This window comes from Poecilia latipinna, unplaced genomic scaffold (assembly GCF_001443285.1).
Source record: "Poecilia latipinna isolate Pla-1442-1.1 unplaced genomic scaffold, P_latipinna-1.0 Scaffold222, whole genome shotgun sequence".
Taxonomy (NCBI): Eukaryota; Metazoa; Chordata; class Actinopteri; order Cyprinodontiformes; family Poeciliidae; genus Poecilia; species Poecilia latipinna.
Genome location: NW_015112838.1, coordinates 705009 through 727834, shown reverse-complemented (window position 1 = coordinate 727834; position 22826 = coordinate 705009). Strand labels below are relative to the sequence as shown.

General features: G+C 40.8%; 4 protein-coding genes across 4 annotated transcripts in view; 1 reads left to right on the top strand and 3 right to left on the bottom strand.

Annotated features, from left to right (window-relative positions):
- ddx41 (DEAD (Asp-Glu-Ala-Asp) box polypeptide 41) overlaps positions 1-1836 on the bottom strand; it is a 23247-nt gene extending 21411 nt beyond the window's left edge. The window contains exons 1-5 of the mRNA XM_015031907.1: positions 1628-1836; positions 991-1086; positions 460-610; positions 288-362; positions 135-195 (exon numbers count right to left, since the gene is read on the bottom strand). Coding sequence (XP_014887393.1) covers positions 135-195; positions 288-362; positions 460-610; positions 991-1086; positions 1628-1654 — 410 coding nt within the window. The 5' untranslated portion in view covers positions 1655-1836. The remainder of the gene's footprint in view (positions 1-134; positions 196-287; positions 363-459; positions 611-990; positions 1087-1627) is intronic.
- A 1274-nt stretch (positions 1837-3110) lies between these two features.
- fam193b (family with sequence similarity 193 member B) lies at positions 3111-14372 on the bottom strand. Its single transcript, XM_015031906.1, has 10 exons — positions 13860-14372; positions 10874-11152; positions 9943-10141; positions 8103-8312; positions 6945-7356; positions 6670-6853; positions 6336-6569; positions 4453-5509; positions 4290-4365; positions 3111-3566 (listed from the first exon to the last, which is right to left on the bottom strand). Exons 1-10 carry the CDS (start codon positions 14019-14021, stop codon positions 3470-3472), a joined length of 2910 nt encoding a protein of 969 aa, XP_014887392.1. The 5' UTR covers positions 14022-14372; the 3' UTR covers positions 3111-3469.
- Positions 14373-14981: 609 nt separating this feature from the next.
- mxd3 (MAX dimerization protein 3) lies at positions 14982-17889 on the top strand. The gene is made up of 6 exons (XM_015031905.1): positions 14982-15190; positions 15873-15975; positions 16126-16155; positions 16611-16725; positions 16825-16990; positions 17153-17889. Exons 1-6 carry the CDS (start codon positions 15121-15123, stop codon positions 17269-17271), a joined length of 603 nt encoding a protein of 200 aa, XP_014887391.1. The 5' UTR covers positions 14982-15120; the 3' UTR covers positions 17272-17889.
- Positions 17890-19021: 1132 nt separating this feature from the next.
- Positions 19022-22596, bottom strand: prelid1a (PRELI domain containing 1a). The gene is made up of 6 exons (XM_015031904.1): positions 22466-22596; positions 21831-21958; positions 21019-21244; positions 20807-20920; positions 20511-20589; positions 19022-19884 (listed from the first exon to the last, which is right to left on the bottom strand). Exons 2-6 carry the CDS (start codon positions 21920-21922, stop codon positions 19763-19765), a joined length of 633 nt encoding a protein of 210 aa, XP_014887390.1. The 5' UTR covers positions 21923-21958; positions 22466-22596; the 3' UTR covers positions 19022-19762.
- Positions 22597-22826: the final 230 nt, after the last annotated feature.

The following is a 22826-nucleotide window of genomic DNA, read 5'->3' as shown; positions in this document are numbered from 1 at the left end:
GGGTTGATCGGGGGGTTTTCACGCCCCAAAAAAAAATAAATTAGATAAAAAACCCCCCCCCCCCCCCCCCAAAAAAAAAAAAAAAAAAAGAAGTCCAACAAACACAAAAAAAGCTTAATTAAGTAAAGTTTCACCTTGTTTTAATTGGGTCATCATATATGATACCTTTGGCCATTTCCTTTACAGACATCAGAGCTAAAAGAAGAGATTTGAGTTTGTGCAATTAGTTGTGTCATCTACACGTTTCTCAATTCTGACTTCTGAGGGTCTTGGTTGTGCTAACGTACCTCTGCCCTCAGCCACGCTTTCCAGAATCTTCTCTTCCTCCTTCAGCTGTTTCTCTTTTGCAGACTCCTTACGGGCTGCATACACAGACAAGTAAAAACTGTTATAGATCCCTTAAAGTAAAGACAGAAAGTAGAGACAAGTGTTGTTACATGGACAAGCTCTGCTCCGAACCTTCTGCTTTCTCCTTGAGGTGTTGATGTTGGTCAAGGAGACTAACATTGGAGCGTGGACCAAGGCCCTCCTCTTCATCCCTTTGTTCCTCTCCGCTATCCTTCTGCTCGTCATCTACGGCCTTTCCGCGCAGCCGTAGCATCTTCTGGAGCTGTAAACATTCAAAAGGCTTGACTACATACTTACTTAAAGGACAACTGCGCAACATAAAGTTAAGCAACTCAAAATATTAAAGGCCTAACAGACCCTTAATATTCATTTACCCGACTTTGACAGGATTTTTACCCCCTACCCCCCCCCAAGATTCAGATTATTACAATAATAATGAAGTAAAAAGATGAAAATTATTAGTGTGTGGTTTCATAATGGAATTACTATAAAGGGGGTGGGGGGGGGGGGGTTAATAAATATTAAGAAAAAAGGTTAATGTAAGGTCATTTGGTCACGTGAAAACAAGAACCTAAACATTAAATTTGCAGACAGACTTGTCATTTCTTTGTTTTGTAACATTACTAATGCAAGATAACTCACCATTTGTTGTTTCCTAATTTTGACCGGAACATATGGGACGTAATCATCATCTTCCGATTCTTCTGAGGCAGACTTTTCTTCACCTCCATGGGATCTCTGGAAAAACAAATGACAGATGCCATGATAATTCAAAAGCAAAATTATGAACATTGTACATTGTGGCTGAATGATTCATTTCAGGAATTTAAATTCATATTAGCGTCGTATAGACAGTTGTTCGTAGCGCCCGTCTATTTTTGTAATTGAAGCTGGTACAGACATCAACTTTCAAGCCTCCAAGAAATGCTCTCTAACACAGATACGCATCTCAGTTTAAAATTTCACCACCGTATTTACATTAAAATAGAAGCAGACACTGATAATCGTACAGCCTTCGAAAAGTCAAAACTGCACACGTAACACGGCTAGCTCACTTTGTAAGGCCCGTGTTGATATAGTTTAGTATCAATACCTGCACCATATTACAAAAATGTATTTTTACACTTTCTGCGTAATTTTATGTACATTTAAATGTACTATCTTAGGTGAAAATATACAAGACCTTCACTGATAAAAAAAAACTTGTTAGCATGTCCATACCAGCTTCCCTTAGCTAGCGCTTCACCCGTTTATCACCCGTAGTTTGATCTTAACTTACCTTTAGAGTCCGATTTTCGGTCTCCATTTTATTTAATATTTACGTAACTTTACTCTGTATATCTTATGAGTTAGCTACAGATCATAATACAATAACTTGATTCAATCAACTCTTCCTGTTCACACAACAGAAGCTACTACTGTACGGAACGCCAGGAGGGTCAGATCAACCGGAGCCACATCTTCCAAACAGGCGAGACAGCGGTACGGATACAGGCATGAGCCAAAATTAAAAAAGATGAACACCACACCGGATTTTGTCAAAACTGTATTGTTTTAATCTTTCCGAACGAAAGATTTTTTTTTTCACAGTATCAAAAGTGAATTAAAAAAAGAAACAAGCCAACATACACTTGGCTGTTATTGGTATAGTATAAATCTACATTCGAAACATTAAGGTAATCTTTTCTAGTTGAGTATAACCTGGAAAGCATCAGAGATGTTACATTAAAAACAGAATTTCAGCACAGATTTAAAATAATAAAAAAAAAATCATCCATCTTCATGAAAGCCATCAGGCAAAAAACATTGATACCGGTGTAAAGCCAAAGGCTCGTGTCCTAAAGGTCTGTCTCTATTATTTTTGCCAAGAAAACACTTGGGAGGAGGGCGTCAAGTTAACAGTACAGGTCAGAGCATTATGGATGAAAAATGACGCTCACACATATACACAAACAACCCTCAGGAAGGTAAGAAAAAGACTCGAAGGGGCCAAAAATATTCACTCAGTATGTACAAGCATTTAAATTAACTGCAACAAACAATGTGTGTCCAATGCTGGAGTGAACATTGCACAGTGCGCTGCCAAGCAGGGGCTGAAATAGCAGTTTAGAGAATAAGCACTTCATGGCAAAGGGGTTTCTTCAACACATAGTCTCAGAGTGTATTGGATATCGTAGTTCTTCATAACTAACACCAAAGAGGGACCGACACTGAAGCAACACAATTTTCCAATACAAGATAGGAGCAAAGAGTTTAGTTCATTTTCATCATGCACAGGGATGCATCTGCAGGGGGGGCTGACAGAAATCACATTTATCATGCATCCCATAGGCCAAATGTATAAAAAAAAATAAAAATAAATAAATTTAATAAGTGACGACATGAATATTATTAGTGTTGCTCTCATATCTATTGTTTTAAAAAAACATGCTGTATTATTTTTTTTTTAATTTCATAACAAGAAACTCTAGCAGGTAGGTCGAGAGGAAGGTAGATTGTTGATCGTAATCAATATCGGTGTCCAATTCAGAGCCAGGACGGACGTCAGTCTCTCTGAGACTAAAAGAGGCGCATCCTGTTATAACTGTAACTTAGGATGGTAGAGCTGTGTTTTCTTCATATTAGTTCAAACTATTATATTGTGCTCCATTCTGACAACTGTACATTATTGGCATATTTGGATTAGACTGCAGGTTGTGATGGATGATAAGCACCAGTTCCGTTTGACTTCATTGCAATTCATCAGTTTAACAACGTTAAAATTTCGCAGATTTGTGATAAAACCATTTATTTCATTTAATTGTTTACATACTACATACGTAAGCACATGGATGCAGTTGAATCAACAGACTTTTCTCCGTCTCTGTGTGACTCATTCGGTCCACGTTGCAATCATGGCAAAAGGGTAGAGTTGGCCTTGAGAGCGCCAGGTGGCTTCACGGCCACGAGTCGCGTTTCAGTCTTTTTAGTGAAGAGCAAGATTTTTAAAACCAGGGTCCCTTGGCTTTATCAGGAGAAGAAAACTGGGAATGAGAGAAGGGCTCAGGCCAAACTGGGCTCTGCTGAGAGAGTTTGTGATGTGAAGAATTTTTTATTTCTTCACCTCTGAATTTCATCCGAGTTATTGAGCTGCATTGGAAGGAACCTTTTTGAGGCTAAAGTTGGACCAGTTCACTGCTACTTTCTGGCGAGTTTGCTTTGCTGAATCAAGACAGAACCTATGAGAAGCAAAGATATGAAAAACAAGAAGTGAGAAAACTGGATTAGTGATGCAAATAAGGCTAACACTGTCAGATACGAACAGAGAAATCAGCAGATGTTCGTCTTGAACATCTGCTGAACATCAAAAACTCAAAAATTGGTTATTTTTCTGATCAGAGATCACTTGAGTAAGACCTACCGGTTCAACCAAACAACACGTTTCCATGTGGAATTGCTTACTGACTGAAGAAGACTCAGATGTAACTTTTACCAGAACCACTGAGTTCTTCAAAATGAAGTTAGAAAATCACAGAAATGTACAGTGGTGTGAAAAAGTGTTTGTCTCCATCCTGATTTCCTATTTTTGCAAGATTGTCACACTTCAGTGTTTCAGAACATTAAATGAAGTTGTTAATTATTAAGGAAGAAAAAAAGAATCCAAAAACTATATGTGTGAAAAGCTGCTCTCTAAATAGATAACAGGAAGGCTCAACATAGTAAAACAGACATGTTTGGTTTTATTCATTTACCTTTTGTTCAACATACCACTGTTGATTCCAAAATAGGGCAACTTTTAAGAAATCTCAGAGTTAAAGGTTTACACTCCCCCCAAATTTTTTTTATTTATTTATGCTAACTCTGACAATTGGTAAAATAGAGTAGTAAATGGCCTGTACATGTATGGTTCAAACTAAAACCCGATTTTTAATATATTTTTTAAACAGCTCTATTGTGATTACCTTTTAAAGTATTCAACTTCCCGATCAATCTCATCCATTTCTGTGGGGTCCACATCTTTAGGGAGAAATACATCATCTGAAGAAGTGACAGAAAGATGCAACATTAGATGGGACGACTCAAATTCAACATAATGTGGTAAAGACAAAGCTGTTGCCCCCGTACCAATAGCACTGTTGGACTTTTCTCCCTTATTCTTGTTCTTCTTATTTTTCCCCTTGGGTTGCTGCTGTGGAGGCCCATTTGGAGGAACGCAGGCGGGAGCTTTGCTCTCTGATTCCTGCTCGGATCGACCTCCTCGGGTCTCCATGTCAGTTTTCCCCCTTGGTGCACCCACAAGGCCGTTTGCTCCGTTTGACACGTGTTTGGACGACCTCCCCTCCTCGGCTTTCTTAGGCCCGTTCTTCTGGTTGTCTGCTGGCTGCTGAGGCTGTTTGCTCGCAGCCTTTGAGCCGTGAGACGCCGTGTCTTTAGACTCATTGGTTTTCTGTGCTTCGTTCCCAGAGGCAGCTTTGGTTGGTCTGACAGAGTTTTGCTCCAACACCGACTGCTCCTGTTTTAGCTGCTGCTTTTTATTCTTCTTCGACTTTGCGCCGACGTTTCCAGTGCTCTTGGGGTCAGGAGCGTCCTCCTTTGATTTTGCCGTCGCTTGGGCTGGCACCTCTGGCAAACTGTCAGATCCAGCTGAAGTGCATCTTTCTGGGGAGCGAACTCTAGCGAGCTTTGAGAGACTGCTTGTAGTGTGCAACCGCTGGGCGTCCTTTGAAGCAGCACTGACACCTGATGGGGTGTTGGCAGCAGCGTTGGGAGAAGAGGACATATTCGTGTCCTCCCATCCGTTAACCAGGTCCAGGTGGCTCTTAAAGCTTCCCAGCGAGAGAGGAGAAAGGTCCAGGTCTATCTGCTGCAAGTCAGAGGAACCGTTGAGATGGGACAGCAGGTGGTTTCCCTCCAATGTAGCCGCTTTCTTGGGAAAGTCATTGACGTCCAGGTTGAGGTCGTACATGCTGAACGAGGCCCGGATCGAGTCTTTGATGGTGTTCTTGATCTCTTCCAGTCGACTTGTGAGAAAACTGTTGACTCGCTCAAGTTCCAGCTGAGGCCAGTCAAGCAGCCGACTGGCTTCAGGGCCGTCGGGGATGTGCTCGTCTACGGGCTCCTCGGGCGCACCGGACTGGGGTTCGCTGCCAGCAGGACCCGTGTTAACCTGCTGAGCTTTTTCCTGCATCATAAGAGGAAACAGGTTCAGGAGCAAACTTAAGTACAAACACATAACGCGCAATGCAGAACCACCTTAGAGGTGTTTGTATGCACTCATCTACATGAATGTCATATTGATCCTGGCTTATTGATTACTTATTGGAATCGTTTAATGTTGCAGCGGCTTGATACCTCAACATATAATTTGTGGTATCAAAATTGAGATGCACAAGTCTGAATTTATTGCAGGGTTTTTTCTAATCTACAGAGGTTCAAGATTATACATGCACTCCCACTAAGACCTGGACCTGGCTTTTGAGTAACTGAGTTTCAACCTTCTGACCCCAGGCTGTTCCCTTCAGATAAAACTATGTTAGTTATGATGTCCAAGAACAATACAAGGGCCAATGTGATTTCATTTTATCACAGGTTTGAACGGGCTGGCTCACCACATGTCCAGTTAAACATCAACGTAGGTTGGAGACGACTTGTCCAAAAAGAAGCATCTGCTCCAAAGCAGACACCTTCAAGTTCAAACGCATTTTGCAGGCAAAACTATATTGAGCACAATATTTATCTTTTTGGCCAAGATCACAAGAAGTATGTTTGGTGGAGTCAACTTAAGTATTGTCAGTACTGGGAAGTCAAGAATGGTTGAAGCTCGTTAAATTGTCCTAGATCACGGTTTATCGTGTTTTTTACCATGACAAAATGAAATCTGAAGTTACAAATATGCTCACAATTTGAGCTTTAAACTTTAAAATAAACCACATCTATAGGTTTTGTTTAAAATTCACAGGTAACGATTTGCGACAGAACTTGAGCAGCTTTTTCCAAGGTCAGCACACCTTTTTCTTTTGTTTGTGTCGAGCCCTCTTGGCAGCCTTGGCACTGTTGACTGGTTTAGGCTCCGAGCTGTTTATGAAGTCCAGCAGCTCGTCCACGTCCCTGTTGTCAATGGCACCGACTGCGTTCAGCTCTGCATCCTGACGTTGAGGCAGCTCCTCTTTACGTCGCGTTAGGCGTGAGCGAAGCTTCTCGCGGATCTCGGCGTAGTTTCTGCTGGTTGGTGCAGCTGGAGGCTGCAAGATGTTAAACATGTTTAAATGTGACGCATGTTTGGCAAAGCAAATGCTTTCCATTTCTTGCTTTCTAGCTTTAAGGAAGGAAAAGCAAATCTACCGCATTGTGTCCAAAGAACTCGCAGTAGCAGCAGTCACAGTATTTCCCGTCCTTCTGATTGGTTGAAGAGGAGGCACAGGAGCTCCTCTCAGAGCTGCTGTCTTCATCCTCACCTTCTTCCAGCTCAGACGATGGGTGGCACAATGTCCCATTTGTCACTTTGTGCCCTTTACATGCCTGATCCCTGCAAAAGACCCCCCCCAAAAAATACATCTTTACTTTCAAAAAATACAGAATTTTTCTAATTTCATATAAGCAGAGGCACCGGTTCTAACCTGCAGGCTCCGGCCGTCAGATGCCCTACATTTGAAGCGGCCACAGTTCCCGGGTTGTGTCCGTTGCAAGAGTGGTTACAGCCCATTAGAGACGTTCCTAGTTTGCCGTGTTGTGTGTTTACTGCAGGAATGTGGGAGTTTTTGCATGAACTGGGTTTGTGAACCGATGTCGGGCTGTCTGGACTCGGCGAGTTGAGTTTGGCTGTGGTGTTGTGGAGGTTTGGTACCAGCGGGGAGAAAGAAGTCTGGGCCGCCACGCCAGCGCCGCAGGACGAGGTGACGTGGCCGTGCTGTCCGGAGTTTGGCTTTGGGGGCAGGAGGGAGGAATGCTGGGAGGAGAGACCGGTGGGACTGTTGGGCGGTACCGACAAGTCTGCATGTTGATGGTGGTCACTGGGATGAAAGGCTTCCCCTGGACAACAACACGCATTAAAAATGAGCTTTAGGTTATATACATTGATCGACTGCAGGAATTACAAATGAGCAAATTCCTACATCTCATTTGTAATTAATTTGTAAAAATTACATCTCTGGGACATTTTATATGTCGCTACACTGGATGCGTTTTTGTATGTCAGATATAACTTGGGAAGTAATAATAGTGAAATAATTACATTTGCTTAAGATAATGATAAATTAAACTTCTTTTTTTTTTATTAAAAAATACTTAAGAATGTTTTCCGTGTTGAAACAAATGCTGTACTTTTATTCAGTCACATACAAAACGACTAAGTAAATCCTTTTTTTATACAAAGAAAAAAACATAAAAAACATAACTTAATTAGTGACATAATGTAAAGAATTCAGTTGGATAAAATTAAACTTTCCACCATATTTGTTCCTAAGACAAATACAGTTTTTATTTTTTTTTTATTTCACCAAAAGATTGTTCCTCTTCAGCAGTTGCTTATGTAAGATAAAGAAAAAAAACTTCACATGCTACTTCCAGTTAGCGGTCTTATTTGATCAAGATGGTAAGCAACTGCACAGTCTGGTTGCTTTGGTTCTAGAAAACACCAAGAGTTTTTCCTTTAAAGCCCTTTTAATTACCCTGTGCGTGAATAAAGTCAGAAACTGAAAACTGGCAGCAAAATATTTCATCGGTACGTCACTACTTTTAACAAGACTGCTTGACTCAAACTAAACTAAACAAAATACCTGGTGGCGTTGGTCGACGGCACATGGTCTTGAAGTGCTTGGGAGTGGTCTTACAGAGGTCTGCTGAGGTAGACTGGGCGTTCCCAGCAGAGGATCCACTGGAATTCTGGGACGACGGGTGACTGTAGGGACAGACTTTGGGACTTGAGGTTTTTGCCGACTTTCCGGGTGCTTCGTGAAGCCCCCGTTTTTCGTGACAGGCTGTTAGCCCTGTAAATAGAAACGCGTTTAAAATATCTCAGATAACAGAGGGTTTAATAGCTGTGCATCCCCTTAGCTCGCACCGATCAATGCATAGAAACAGTAATGAGCGTCGGACCTTTTGGTGTAATTGAACCATCAATAACAGAAAGAAGCATGTAGGAGTCATTCAGGATTAGAGTTTGCTTTGTGAAATTGTCTCTTTTCTTTGAGGCGACGTTTAACTGTCCAACTATAACTAATTATTATTGTTTCTACTAAAAGTCGACAAGCTGACACAAGTGTTTTTGACACGTCTGAGTCCAGCTTACACATCTCTTCGAATTACATTTTAAAATGTTGACTTACTCATAACTGATGTAGAAAGACACTAGACGTTGACATGCCTTGTTCCTTTCTTATTCATGTTGCTCCGTCGGTGTGGTGTCAGTGCTCTGCACCCTTTGCTTCTTATTCACTAAACAAATTAAACCTTTCAAGAATGACATGCGACTTCATGATGCATACAAGCATCATTTGACTACTTTCACTTTCCATGTTTAAGCCTCAATCTTACATTACCAATTCAAATTTGTTGTTTTCTAGACCAGAGCTACAGGAACTCTGGTCTATTTAAGGTAAACTCTGCAACACAGACTAAAGTAGGGGCTAAAACTGAAGAGTTGGTTTAGACGAAAATGCAAATGCTGTGTACTTATTTAATACTCAGACAATGACTATTGTTGATAGTCATTATCTGTTGATAATTGTTGATAAACCAGAAAACAATAGTAGACGTCACCCATTTTGCAATACTGTTAAGAGATGATATGTAGTTGTTTTGGAGTAATCTCTACTACGCATTTAAGAAGTTTACTCTTTGGGATGCTTTTTGTTTTTGATTTGTGAAAGTTTGGGAGGAGCAATAAACTGTTGGTTCTATTCCTTTCCAACCATTAAAATGTTGGAAATGATGAACAATAAATGATCTTGTCCATTTAAATGTCTCTCAGTTGTTGAACAAGTTTAAGACAGAGCAGCTCCTGCATCACACTCTGATCAAACCTTCGCTGCCTGACGGATCAGTGACATTCTTTAAGGTTCGATAACAACTTAGGATAAACTAGTTTTAATTCAGCAATTAAACGCAAAGATGTTTCCTCAACTGAAAACAAAAACATGTATCCAACATGCATACATTTGTCGATGCCAGAGAACAGCATTTAACTTTTCAGTATTTGACCTGGCGATCATTGAATCAAGTCTATTTCGTTCATTGGCTGATCAATAGTTGAGTCACTATTTCATCTTTTTTATTTTCTTACGTTATCACTGTCATTCATTAATAACTAAAAAAGAACAGCCTACCTATGCAGTAGCTTTGTAGTTATGAATAAAAGCTTTAATTTAGAGTTTGGTTTAGCCAACCTCCTTTCTGCAAACATCATTTTACCTGCAATAATTCTGAGCCAAAACTTTATTTTCGCCCTCTTTAGGTGCAGCAGAGCAAAGATGCCAACCAATAAAACTAACTTCAGTTTCCTCTGAACAACAACAACAACACCGCCAGCAACTCAACATCTGGATCTCAAGCCGGGAGAAACCTTCAGCCATCACTGTGTGTGCGTGTGTGTGTGTCATTGACGCCTTTGTTCCTTACCTTGTGATGACAGACCTTGTGAGTGCGAAGAAGTGTTGTGGTTGCAGTGCTCGCCTCCATTGGAGTGGGCCGAGTTCCAGAGACCTGACAGTTTGTGGGCTGACAGGAAGGAACTCGGGTCCCAGTCTACAGTACTTTGCTCCGGGTAACCGTTCCCACAGCTTTGGGACTTACAGGAGGAAGAGTGTGACAATGGTACCTTGTTTGAAAGAAATACACAAAACAGAACACCAATTAGTTACTCATCTGGCCTTCTTTTATTGACTCGAATCTTGGCAGCAAAAGAACCCGACAAGAGTGTGAGATAAAGGTCAAACGGCTTGGAAATGCGTTGAAACTATTTTAATGAGAAAAAAACAAACAGTAAAAAAGACCGCTTCTTGTTTTTCTAACGTTTAACATATTTACAATTTGAACTGAAAGTGCACACATTAGACTTTTTTCTGACACAACACTATCTGTTTTTATTTAAGGTCTGAGCAGCTAATTATGAGTTAGAGCAATTCCACTTTTATTTTTCTCAGGACAAATAAAACTGAAAAAATGTGCTGCAGGTTCCATGTTAGATGTTGTTTTGCATCCAGTGGAAAACTAAAAGAAAATACTTGATTATGCCCAATTATGCATCAGTTAGTTAGCTGAAAAAAGGGCATTTAAGTGCATGCTGTTGGGTGATGCATCATGGACCAAAGAAAGATGGAAGTTCTTAGTTTTAATGCATTCAGCAATTAGGAGGGGGCGGGGGGGAGTCAAATCAAATTTTTCAGAACCTGCATCCCCATATGAAGCAAAACAAAAAGAGGTTCTCCCACACGCATTAGTAATCAAAACAACCAAACACATTGTCCAAATATAAGAAAACAGGAGCAGAATAAAACTTCCCCTGAGCCAAACCGTTTTATGAATTTTTTTTTTTGTTTGTTTAATGTACCGATGAGGGCTGCTCCTGCGTGCTCCTTCTCTCCTCCTCCTCCACACTCTTGCAGCAGCTCTGACAGATCCACAGAGGCACCTCTCCCAGCAAGGACTGGGACAGCGAGGGCACCGCGTCGGCCAGCTTTCGACCCGGCGCCTCCCGCAATAAGGCCTGGGAGAGTGCAGGCACCGCGTCGGCCAGCTTCGTCCCGTGGCCGGCGGGAAGCCCGTTGACAGAACCCGCTCCCCAGTCCTTGAATTCTCGATGGCACAGCAGGCAGCAGGTGTGCATGGGCTGGGCAGACACAGACAGAAAGAATGTGATTACCGTTACTGTGGAATTACAGCCTGACTTCACATGGCGCCGTAATGAAGTTGAACCAATTTGAAGACAGGTGAATATAAATAGAAAACTTCAAAGCATCAGAAGAGTTGTTTGCTTTTTATTTGACCTAACTACTACTCAGTCTTTGTTAGTTTTATCACTTGAATACTTCCCTCTTGTTTATTATTATTTGCTTTAAATCATCTCAAAGATTTGAACCACAATTTAAATGAACATTGTGCTTAATAACAGCCCTATAGTGTCACACACTTGCCAAGTTAATTTTAAATCCTATTGCTTAATATCACAAGACAGACTTCAGGGGCTCTGCAGTGTGTAGGGCTTTATGATCTGCACTGGCCAGCAATTTTAAATAATGCAAAGAAAGAGTGATGCCAGTAAGGAGCAAAGTCTTTTTTTTTTCATTTACAATTGTTGGAAGGAAGATTAAATACAAAAAAAACAAACAGAAACACAACTGAGTGCCTTATTAGAAAAGTAATGAAATGAGTGTTTCTTTGTGTTTCAAAAGGCTAAATGGAACATCACTGGAAACCTTTCTGACGCCATTGTGAGTTAAATCTAAGAATTACATGGAAAAAAAAAATAACACTCACTAGTTAATACAGATTTTACTTAGTTGATTACAACCAGTTATATCTGAGTTCAAGTAGTCTCAGATTTCAGAGCAGGGAGTCACACCTGAGTTAGAGGGTTCTGGTTGCAAGAGGGAAAACTGAGGGATTTGCCTTTTCTTTTTGCACCAACAACTACGAGCCTACTTCTTTCAACTTCCTGTATTAAAACACTAAAGGAACATATTCGCAAACAGATATTTTACTGTGTTGCGCTGGTTTAATGAAGTGCTAATAAATGGTTAATATGGGCAACTGTGTGAGAGATATTAAACTCAGAGTTTCTTCATCAGCTCCAGCTTTTCTGGTCCAAAGACTGACTTTAGGGAGCGTTCTGGTTGTTTTCCTGACTCAGAACTTGAAAAATACAAATTCAGAGTACAAAGCGAGTGGACAATTAATGCAACACTGTCAACGTAAATTGTTTACGGCTAGGTTCCCTTACCTTCCGGACCTACAGTGCACTGTACATTATGTAATCATTATTTTTTCAGCCGAGTTTATTGCTTCCCTGCAACATGGGAGTCACAGTTTAGTCACAGGAGATGAAACACAATTTCACAAGCAATAACTAAATCCTCAGCGAGAGCTACTAATCACAGAACAAAAACAGACGCTAATAAAGAAGACACAAAGTTAGGAATTAACTGGACATACGTGCACTTTCCAGAACCTAAAACTTTAAGAATGATCTTTTTGACTTTTTAAAACCTTTCAGAAACCCTCTATAACCACTCTGCAGATTCATTAAGTTTAAGAATAATGTCACGGTTTTACGAGAATCTGTTTAGATTATCAAAAAGCCTTTGAAACTGTATTACTAAACATGAATTTGACCAATAGAAACCAGAATAGTCGGTAAGGAGATGTAATGTTCGGTTTGTTTTGAACTGTCTATGTGGAGTTTCATGGCATAAGAAGTATTTCAGATTGGTTACATTTTTGGAGCATTACATTTCTCTGAGCTCCACTCACTGATTCAGTAAAAAAGAAAAAAAGAGAGACATTGATGACCATAATTGTGGGGTATCAATAAATTAACAAATGTCAACAGAAGTCAACTACAATTCTGTGTATGTATAACACTGAATCACATGATTACAAATCATATACAGCTAGATGCAAGTCACATCTATGTCACAATATAAGTAATGTTTCATGATTTGTAAGAAAAAAAATAAACTACATACTACTGTTTAAAAGAATCACATAAAGTTCAACATGTTCTGTTTTACTGTTATTACTTCTTATTATAGTAGCAAAAAGGGAAAACAGATTATAAATAAATATTATAGTTTTAAGGCTTGTTTGAAATTTTGAGTGGAACTGACCCAGACTCAGCAAAATTCGCACCAGCTGGAGTTATATTTTATAATTTAATTAAAAAAGAAACAATGATAAATCTGAGTCAAATCGTGGTTTTGACATCGTTTTAGATGCTCGGTGCAAATGACGGGCTCATTAAGACCTAACAAAATGATGCATTTACAGTCAAAGTTTTCACCTCCCAAATAGATCATAAAAAACAAAACACGACGGAAAAAAGAAAACCATAACTGAGATTTGGCAAAATAATTTTTAACCCGTTCTCTCCTGTAGCCCGGTGGGCTGCTAAGCTGTTAGCTTGTGCTTGCAGAGCGCTCCTGCACACAGGGATGAAGCACGTTTGCAGCACACTGACTAGCCTTGAGGCTAACGTTAGCTGGGCGGATGAAGAGTTGTAAAGGCTGGAAATGGGACGACCTGTCCGAGGTACAATGTCACCTGTCCGACACAAGAGATGGGCTGCAGAGCTCCCGGATCCTCCTCCCTTAATTCAGCTTATTTGTTGACCTGCACATCCAACGCTATCAAGCTCCACATCCACGACAAGTACATCAAGTGTGAAATAGCTTTCAAGTACGGAGCGAATGCATTTAATTTTACCTCAGCGGTTTTCGTTCATTAAATTAAAAAGAACAGTAGGGTTCTGTTTGGATTACCAGAGTGGAGAAGGAACACAGGCCGGGTAGTCTTTACAAATGGGTTGCTTTTTTAGCTACCTGGTTCGCCCTGGTGTTCGCCAGCCTATCCAACCCAGCATCTCCTCCGCCGCCACCGCCAGCTGCATCGCCGGGAGAGACAGAGCTCTTCGGTGCGGTCTGCTGTCCAGGCACAAGCTCCTTCTGGCCGACCCCTTGTTGCTTGCTTTTCTTCCTCGCCATTACAGTGGTGTTTGCGGGACGCTTTGGCCAAGTTTGCACCAGTTTCAATGGATTTTACGAGCACACTTTCGTTTCTTCTCGGACCTCAAAATGTTCTCTATCTCCTCCAGTCAAGACAACAGTCAATATGGCGGAGGACTGGCACACTCGGGAGTTCAGAGGTTAAAGATACTACTGGCAAGGAGGCTTCACTTCCAACCGGTGAATGAATTTACAGTAACATTCAGTCGGTGAAGCCAGAGATCGCCATGTTTAGGAAGGGCAAAATTATCTTTTTTTTTTCCCCCTTTAGAGTATAATTGAAAATACAGCCCTAATTCCGAGAATTTCTTTTATTAGAAAACATCGTTAATATCTATGACAATAGCATAATTCTCACAAGCATGTATAAATTATTAAATCAGATTAATATATAATTACCCTTTGAGCCCGAACGTGTCTCAAAGGGTTAAAGAACGAATGTGTCAGATACGGCGATTAAGAGATTTTGTTTAACTGGAAAATAGCCATAAACATGTTGCTTTAGGTTATTATTATTATTATTATTATTATTATTATTATTGTTGTTGTTGTTGTTGTAGGAAACAGATTTATATAGTAGATAATTATGTAAAGTTGTATGATTTCTGTATGTGAGAAACTTAAAAAAAAAAAAAAAAACATCAGTACTACTACAATTATTGCCGTAAATACGCGTGAAAATGTTTTACACGTCTCTCGCGGAGGGGAGTGGCTGGCTTGACCGTGACGCTTTACGAGGCATTACGACCCCTTCAAATGCTTTTGGAAATGGTAGAGCCATATACATAACATTTTCATTTTTGAATTTAAGCACAAAAATGAATGGCCATATGCCATTGCCTTCAAATTAAGAGGAGTCTATTAATCCAGTACCGGATTGTGATGGGCTAACTATTTTTTGATATTAGCCGAAAGTGGGAAATTTCCGAGGTTTACGTTCAGTCCTTGAAGGCAGCACTATTGTTGGCTCTCCGTGCACTGTGAACGTAGCTTGCACAGACAGTCCTTCGCTCATAGTAGATGCTTGTCTCGCTGTAGTTTGTTTACCTCCGCTTGTTTTACTCTTGCCAGCTCAATAATGGAAGGGAATGTTTGCAGCATTCAGGTTCTCCTTTGGGCAGCCGAGTTCGTGGAGAGGAAAGGCCGAGGTTGGTATTTTATGTCAACAGTCAGCCTAGGGGCAGGAGTTATTGTTGCTAAGGGGGGAAAAAAACAATCTTCATCGAGCAGCTGTTATTAATACATACGGGATTAATAATACAGTTATCACATTGTTTGCATTCGTTTAAGATTGCACAGGAATTTTCAGCTAGATGCTACCGTGGCCGATCTGTGCCATTTGACTCAGTGACCTACATATCGGTGGCATCTTTGTATTGGAAGGCGCCAATCTCACCGAGTTTGAAAATGAATCCGGGGCGGCGCTCGTCAGTCCTGCTCGATGAATGAAAAGACCGACTGGGCAGGAAAGCTGCATTTATCGTGCATTCTGCAAACTGAGTCAATGCTAGTTAAATTTTGTAATTTAGACTACTTTAAATCTAAAAGCCTCGGTTTGTATGTGAGGGATAGTTAATGGATGGATGGCGCCAAAACAACAACAAAAAAACGTTCAGCTGATGAGTTCTCATATTGTTTTCATCATTTAACTTGAACGCTTTAGCTTGGGTTAGGGTAATATTTTTTCTGTTATAATACATACTTAATCAGAATCCCAGGACTTCGAACATATTTACAATGAGAAAACCACCATTATAACATTGTAGCAGTAATTTTATCAGCGTCATAAACATTGACGCTTGCCTGTAATGGACTTCCTCTCCCGTGCAGAGGCTGAACATGGATATGCTTCACCCCCGCCTCTCAGCCCCGGTAACTCGGATAAAAGAAGCAAACAGAAGAACAAGAAGACTTCTGCTGCTGGCGGTAAAAGGTAAGTACATTATGTAACAGATCAATGGCAGTTCGAGTGTGCTTTTCAGTTATGATAAGGAACCATAAACCTTAACTCTAAAAGTTGTTTCATCATTTTCTATGCATATTTATGACATTAAGAAAAGTGTGTTTTTAATTCTAATTGCAGGACAGTTCACAACGAGCTGGAGAAAAACAGGTATGTTTTCTTTTTCTAAATTAAATTGCATCATAAAGGTCAAAGCTATTTTGTTTTGTCTTTTTGTTGTCTTGAGAGATATAACAGTACATTGCCTTCATTTATAATTTGAAGTTTACTACATTTTATCACATTGTATCCATCGAGTTTGCATGTGCAGTGTTGTCTGAAAACCTCAGAAGCCTTTGCAATACACATCACATAGGGACATAATTTCCTAATGGGTTGACTTCTTAAGCCATTTGGTTGTCATGGTAATGTGGACTGTATACAAATGCAAAGCAAGACTTCACATTATTTGCAAAGTGAAACTGAAAACCACATGAATCTTCGTCCACTTCACAATAACACTGTCTGGGTCTGTAGCATAACTCAGTAGAGGTTCCTTTTGAACGCTGTGGTCGTAATGTGACGAGATATGAAAAAGTGACACTGCTGACTGTTGTAATCGGCAGACGAGCTCAGCTGAGGCAGTGCTTGGAGCAGCTGAAGAAGCAGGTTCCTCTCTCCACCGACTCCATGAGGAACACCACCCTGAACCTGCTGAGACAAGCTCAGCTTCACATAAAGGTACCTCAGAAAGCCTCACGTGTTGACCTCTCCTCTCTCTTTGTATCCCAAGCTTTTTGTTCAAATGCCTCTCTCCCCTTCGTCTGCGACGTGTTGCAGAAGCTGCAGGAGCAGGACGAGCGTGCCGAGCAGCTGAAGGACCGCCTTCGCTGGGAGCAGAGGGAGCTGCGGGTTCGGCTGGAGCAGCTCCAGAGGGGCACGGAGAGGATGAGAAACAACAGCCAGGGGTCCACCATGTCCTCCGAGAGGTCGGACTCAGACAGAGGTGGGTGGATGACGGGGCTCTCAGCCGAAATCTGTCATGTCACACTTTGTTTTTACTCTCTCTTTGGCTCGAGTTGAACATCATGCGGCCCCGGTTCTCAGCTCTTTCACCGTGAGTTTCCTCTCCTAATGGGTTTGGTCTCTGCTGCTGTCCTCGTTACAGAAGACGTGGAGGTGGACGTGGAAAGCATCGTGTTTGACTGCGCGGACTCTGACGGGCTGGGTATTGCACACATGGACGCGGACCACAGTTACTCCAGCTTGGACAGGTCCTGGCTATGACCACCATGACACGGAGTTTAGCCAGAGGGAGGGGAGGAAGAAAACATTCCAAAAAAAACCGAGACGACAGAGGATGAGGGAAGACGTGGATACTGTAGACAACCGAACACTTTTGTTTTTTATGGGACAGCTTTCTTTTGGGTGGGGTGGTGGGGGGTTTGTCCTTTCAAAATAAGTTCAGGCTAATAATGTGTTCAATTGCACTAAACTGGGACGGATGTTACAGCATGAATAAGCATTCCTCTGATAAAGCAATTATGTATTTTTGTTCCTAAAAGCCATGAGGTGTTAGCCTGTCATTTAGGAATCCAGTTTTTATCAAAACAAGGGCTTTAATGCAAATTTCCTTCATGTCTCTGCTGAATTCTTTCTGCCTTAAACCAGATTTAAACTAACGTTCTACACTGCTTCTCCTTAGCACTAAGTCTATATTGCAGCAATGTCACATTTATCATGCACTTAAAACATTATTTCTGTTTTATTTTCCTCTTCTTTTTTTGTCTCCTATGTAAGTTCCCTTCATGTATTTATAGCTCTTTTTCTTCTGTTGCACATAACGTCCACCCGTTGCACTTGTTTTGTCAGAAGGACGATGGGTAGGGCAAGAGATGGGGTGGGGAGGGGGAATCAACAACCAGGAAATGGGGGAAGAGAAGAAAAAAAAAAAAACCTCAGTCACATTTGCACATTGAGGTTTCATATCGGCACGCATTTACATCTCTATTTAAAACAAAAGACTTTTGACGCATTATGTGATCGGTCGGATCTCGAGAGCGTTCAAGTTGGGGAGGAGCGTTGGCCATCGTGAGTATTCAGCTGGACGTTTGAAAATCAGTCAGAGCAGGCGACACCTACCAGCGATAATTATGCAATTAATGCTGATTACAAGAATTTAACATGGATTTAATAACTGAAGTTGCTTTCTTCTTCACTTTTTTGTATATGCAAGATGCCTTATTCCTTTTAGTTTGTCTTTCCACCCAGTAATATGTAGCATTTTTTTGTACCATTGTAAGCTTTCTTTTTTTTTTAAGCAAATAAATATTTTCTATATAAATTTCTTTCATATGTTATATTTTTTTTCCAAAACTATTCTCTCTGAGAACTTTAGGAACAAAGCCTTGTTGAAGTATTCAGACCTTTATGCAATACACAAAACAATGTGTATTGCAGTGTGACTGTATGTGATAGAGCAACACAAAGAATTTTTTCTACAAAAGCAAAACTAGTATACTATGGTAATCTGCATTTGTATTCAGCCCCATTTAACTGATGCCACTTAAAGTAGTGGAGGAATTTAAAGGTGGGTTAATTTGTCGACAGCATAAGTTTTGCAATCCCAAAATCTGAATGTTTGACGTACTGTAGCTTTGTGCGTTTCATCCCAACCAGTCGTTTCTTACCCACTTCTGCTTTTAACGTTCTGTATTTATGCTTTTAAATACAGAAAGTGTTTATATTGAGATGTTCCCATAGCGACAATGATAGTGAGTCAGCTACAATCAAATGATTTAGATCAAAGCACACTAATGTTAGAATGGCTTTTTAAAAATCTAGATCTAACTCTAACCTAGAATCTGTGGTAAGACAAAAAAATCTGCCATTTGGCAAAGAATGTGAAAATCATATTATAATGACACATTACTTTGTGTTGTGCTACCACATAAAATCCCAATTAAATACAGCAAAAAGGCACCATAACATTTAAGGTAAAGTTATCCAATGCTTCACTTGACACAGAAAACTATAATATGATTAGGAAATGTCAATTTATTGACCAGCTGATACTTCATTTAAGCAAGAAGAGTCACAAGGACTACATGAATGTATACAGCGAGGTGACAATCAAGTTAAGAGGAGTCTTTATGTATAGCTCTTACACAGCAGCAGAGATGCCAGGTGACGAGACATTATCGAGCTTTTATCTCCGACAATGCAAAGTTAGCAGACTTCAGCATGAAGCAGCCAGGGAACCAGTCTCAGCATCGGGACTAAGGTAGAACTGGGTAAACTGAACTAACACAAAACAAGTGGGATACAATAACACAAATTAATCACAGAGAACTGATGTGATATTTTAAAGTAGTGCTCCAAGTTAACAAAGAACATGAGGGAAACAAAACAAGACGTGAAGTGAAAATAAAGGCAAATCCTGGTGGGTGGAGAGGCTGAGCAAAAGCCTAAGGAACACTTCCAGTACAGGTCATCATCCTTACTTTTATAGCACCCGGGGGCCATACTCAAGATCTCTATCTGTGGTAAATACTGAAATGACGTGGCATCGGAGGTACAATAAACACAATCAGGGCGGGTGGAACAGGCTCTTGAACCCAGCTCAGGCCTTCTCACCACCACATTCAGCAGGATGCGTCTTCACAGAGGTGTTTTTAAACCAACACTGGGATCCGTTGCAAAATACCCAGCAACTGCGTTTGCTATGAGAGTGGTCGAATGTAAAATAGTCACGATATAAAAGGCTGCAGCTGCATCATCATACGTATTGTTTCTTCTGAGCATGCGAGGCGAGGTCCTTTGCTTTCTCTTTAGCTGCCAGTGCCGTCTCTCTTGCCCGCTCCGTAGCGGTCTCCGCCAAGGTTCTGGACGGAGTTTCGCCTACAGAAACACAAAGCACGGCTTTAAGTGAAACGCGTCGACATTCTCGTGCTCAGGACGTAGAGGTAAAGCTTAAGCTGATGTGAAAAGCAAAACTGGCAGGTATTCAAAACGTACACTTTTTCCACAGCAATGCGTAGTATGGCAAGATCACGTCAAAATATCCCACGTTTCACAAACGCCAATCAATTTGAATAAAATCCACGTAGTTCTCAAAAAGAAACAAGGAGAAAAAGTCTCACAGCCGATCAGCAGCATACTCCTGCCAACTATGTCTGCATAGCTGCTGAAGAGGCAGACAAGCATTAAATTGCTTCCTCTTCGTGTTGTTCTGACTCAGAGAATTTGGTGCGTCATAGCTTCTAGGTGTCCCAGCATTCTGAGAAATTTAATTCATTTATTTTTTTACATTTCTATGACAAAAAATTAACTGTTATTTTCTGTCATTCTTGATCAACAAAAACTCTGATTTGAGATGACAAACTGCATCTGCAACAATTAATGTAATGCCCCAACTACATGCTTGTAAACATGAATGAACAACATAAACCTGTAAGGTTTACTACAACTCTAGGGGAAATCTGGAAAAAACAAAATAAAATAAAACTCTTAAAATGACAATGTACCTTGCATTCTGGAGAGCACATACTCAAAGCCTTTCATTGTCTTTGTGACGCTGTTCTTGAACCTTGCCAGACCAAATTCCTGAAAAGTGAACAAAGTCAGCAAAGGAAAAAGATAAAGTGTGTTTACGTAAACACAGCAACAATGAGGAACTACTTGGACTAATTGCTCAGCTGTCGCATCTTCACTCTGGCATGATGTTGCTGATGCTACAGAACAGAAGACAGGTGGGGAGGTCTCCCCATCAGCCACTCCATGCTGCTTTCTGCGCTGTGGTACAACTTCCCACTTTACTGACCTGAATAGCTCTAGAAAGCCCATAGAGACTGGAAGAGATCCAGGCTTCCCGTTTAATCTCCGTCCAGGAGCCGTTCTCTGGATTCATTTGGTATAAACAGCGCTCCTCCACAGACTGGCACAGCACGCAGAAAAAAATAAAATAAAATCATCACAATTAGATTTTGACTTTGAGCAAAAGCCAAGTTGTGCTGGATGAAAACCGGAGCGCACCATGAGGCGAGCGTGGCTGATATTCCAGGTCAGAGTGGTCATGGTCCGTTTCTGGGGGTCTACGACGGAGTCCTCAATGATGTACGCCGAGTTGGTCATGTGCTTTGGGAGGTACCGCTCCATCCAGCGAGGCGCACGGCTGGTTTTGGTCAACAGACGTCTGGAAATGAGGCAGTTGGACGGAGTAACTTCTCTGAAGATGATGTCCTCCGTCAAGACGTGGTTACTGAAACCAAAGGGATCGGTAAAATTTTAAAAATCAGACAACTTTTAAACTCTCAAAGTAACAAATTAGTGTTGTATTTTAGTATGAAAAGATTTTATTGATTTGATTTCTGTGTTGACTACTTACAGTAACCCTAAAATGCTAGATCAGTAAATCAAATTGAAGGTGAGAAGAACTTGGCAAGGCAGTATGCATATTATGTAATACGATTCTAATTATTAATAAACTGCTTTTACAGTTATGTCAGAAAAGTTATCATGCCCCACATTGTTGCCTCATGTGGTAATATGACTGATCATTTCAAAGTCCGTGTATCATCAGAAAATTCCCATAATGCATTTTTCAGCTTGGCATGATAGCACCTTATGGTTTCAAATGGCGAATAATTTATGTTTTATTACAAAAAAAAAAGGTTGTAGGTACACTATAGCTATGTGTGTACTTATAAGATTGTTTGTACATCAATTAATTTATCTCCATTAACAAACCTCTGCAGTATGCAAATGAAAAGACCTATTCTACTTGCACAATTTTATACAGCATAAATAATAATCGTGCACTTTTACACCAAGACATTTTTTCTCACCTGTAAGGATTGGGATAACGTTGCCAGAAAGCAATGCAAACTTGGTCCCAGGTGTTTTTCAGCAAACCTGTGCAGCAAACGTATTTCCCCATTGTTCCCTTGGTTTACTCTGGCAGTACTCTGTGGAACTGCAGCACAAAAACAAGTCAGTTATAATCAGATAAAGCAGAAGTAGAGTAAGGTTGACAGTAATCATATTTGTAGATCATTCTGCTGCCGTTTCCGGGTTTAAATAACTGCTACGAATAAGCAGGATTTAAGTGTATGTATGCAAGTCAGTGATGACTGTGCGGACATTTTTCATTCATGTTTTATAGAATAACGGTACAAGGTGGCTAAAACCCACATAAAAACCGAGCAAGCTATAAAAAAGCACGGTGGGCCATTTTTACTGATGGCTTTATGATGTATTTGCAGTTTAAATAAGGGCTTCATGTATTAAAAAAAGACGTATGTCAACGTGTTTAAAGTCGTTTCTGTCACCTTCGTCACGTCCACCCTACCTAGCTCCCTTCCTGGATGGTAGGAGCTAGCCTAGCATGTGGCTAACCGCGTGAATGAATGGCTCTCTCGGCATAGAGAGAGCCATCAACACTCGGAAGGAAGGGCTCCACATAGACGAAATAAACACTGACCTGCACAGTGATGATATTCAAAAGATCAGAACGGACATTTCATTGTTCGTGAGGAGCAAAGTCCATCGCGCGACCACCTGCATGAGATGTCAAACGTCACCAGGCCGAGAAGAAGGTCAAACGTTCGACGTCGATGGAACATCCGGCAGGAGGCGCTGGTGATGCTTGTTTTGATCACTAGATGGCAGCAGAGACCCTGCGCAAAATGTCCCAGTTTTTAGTCGCCCGTTGCAGATTGTGCATCTGTAAGGAGGGTTGACAGCTGAAGTTTCTTCCTGTTCAGTACAATGCATGGGCGTAGGTTTGGGTAGGGACGGTAGGGACATGTCCCGACCAATATTCACGGGATATGAAAAAGTCC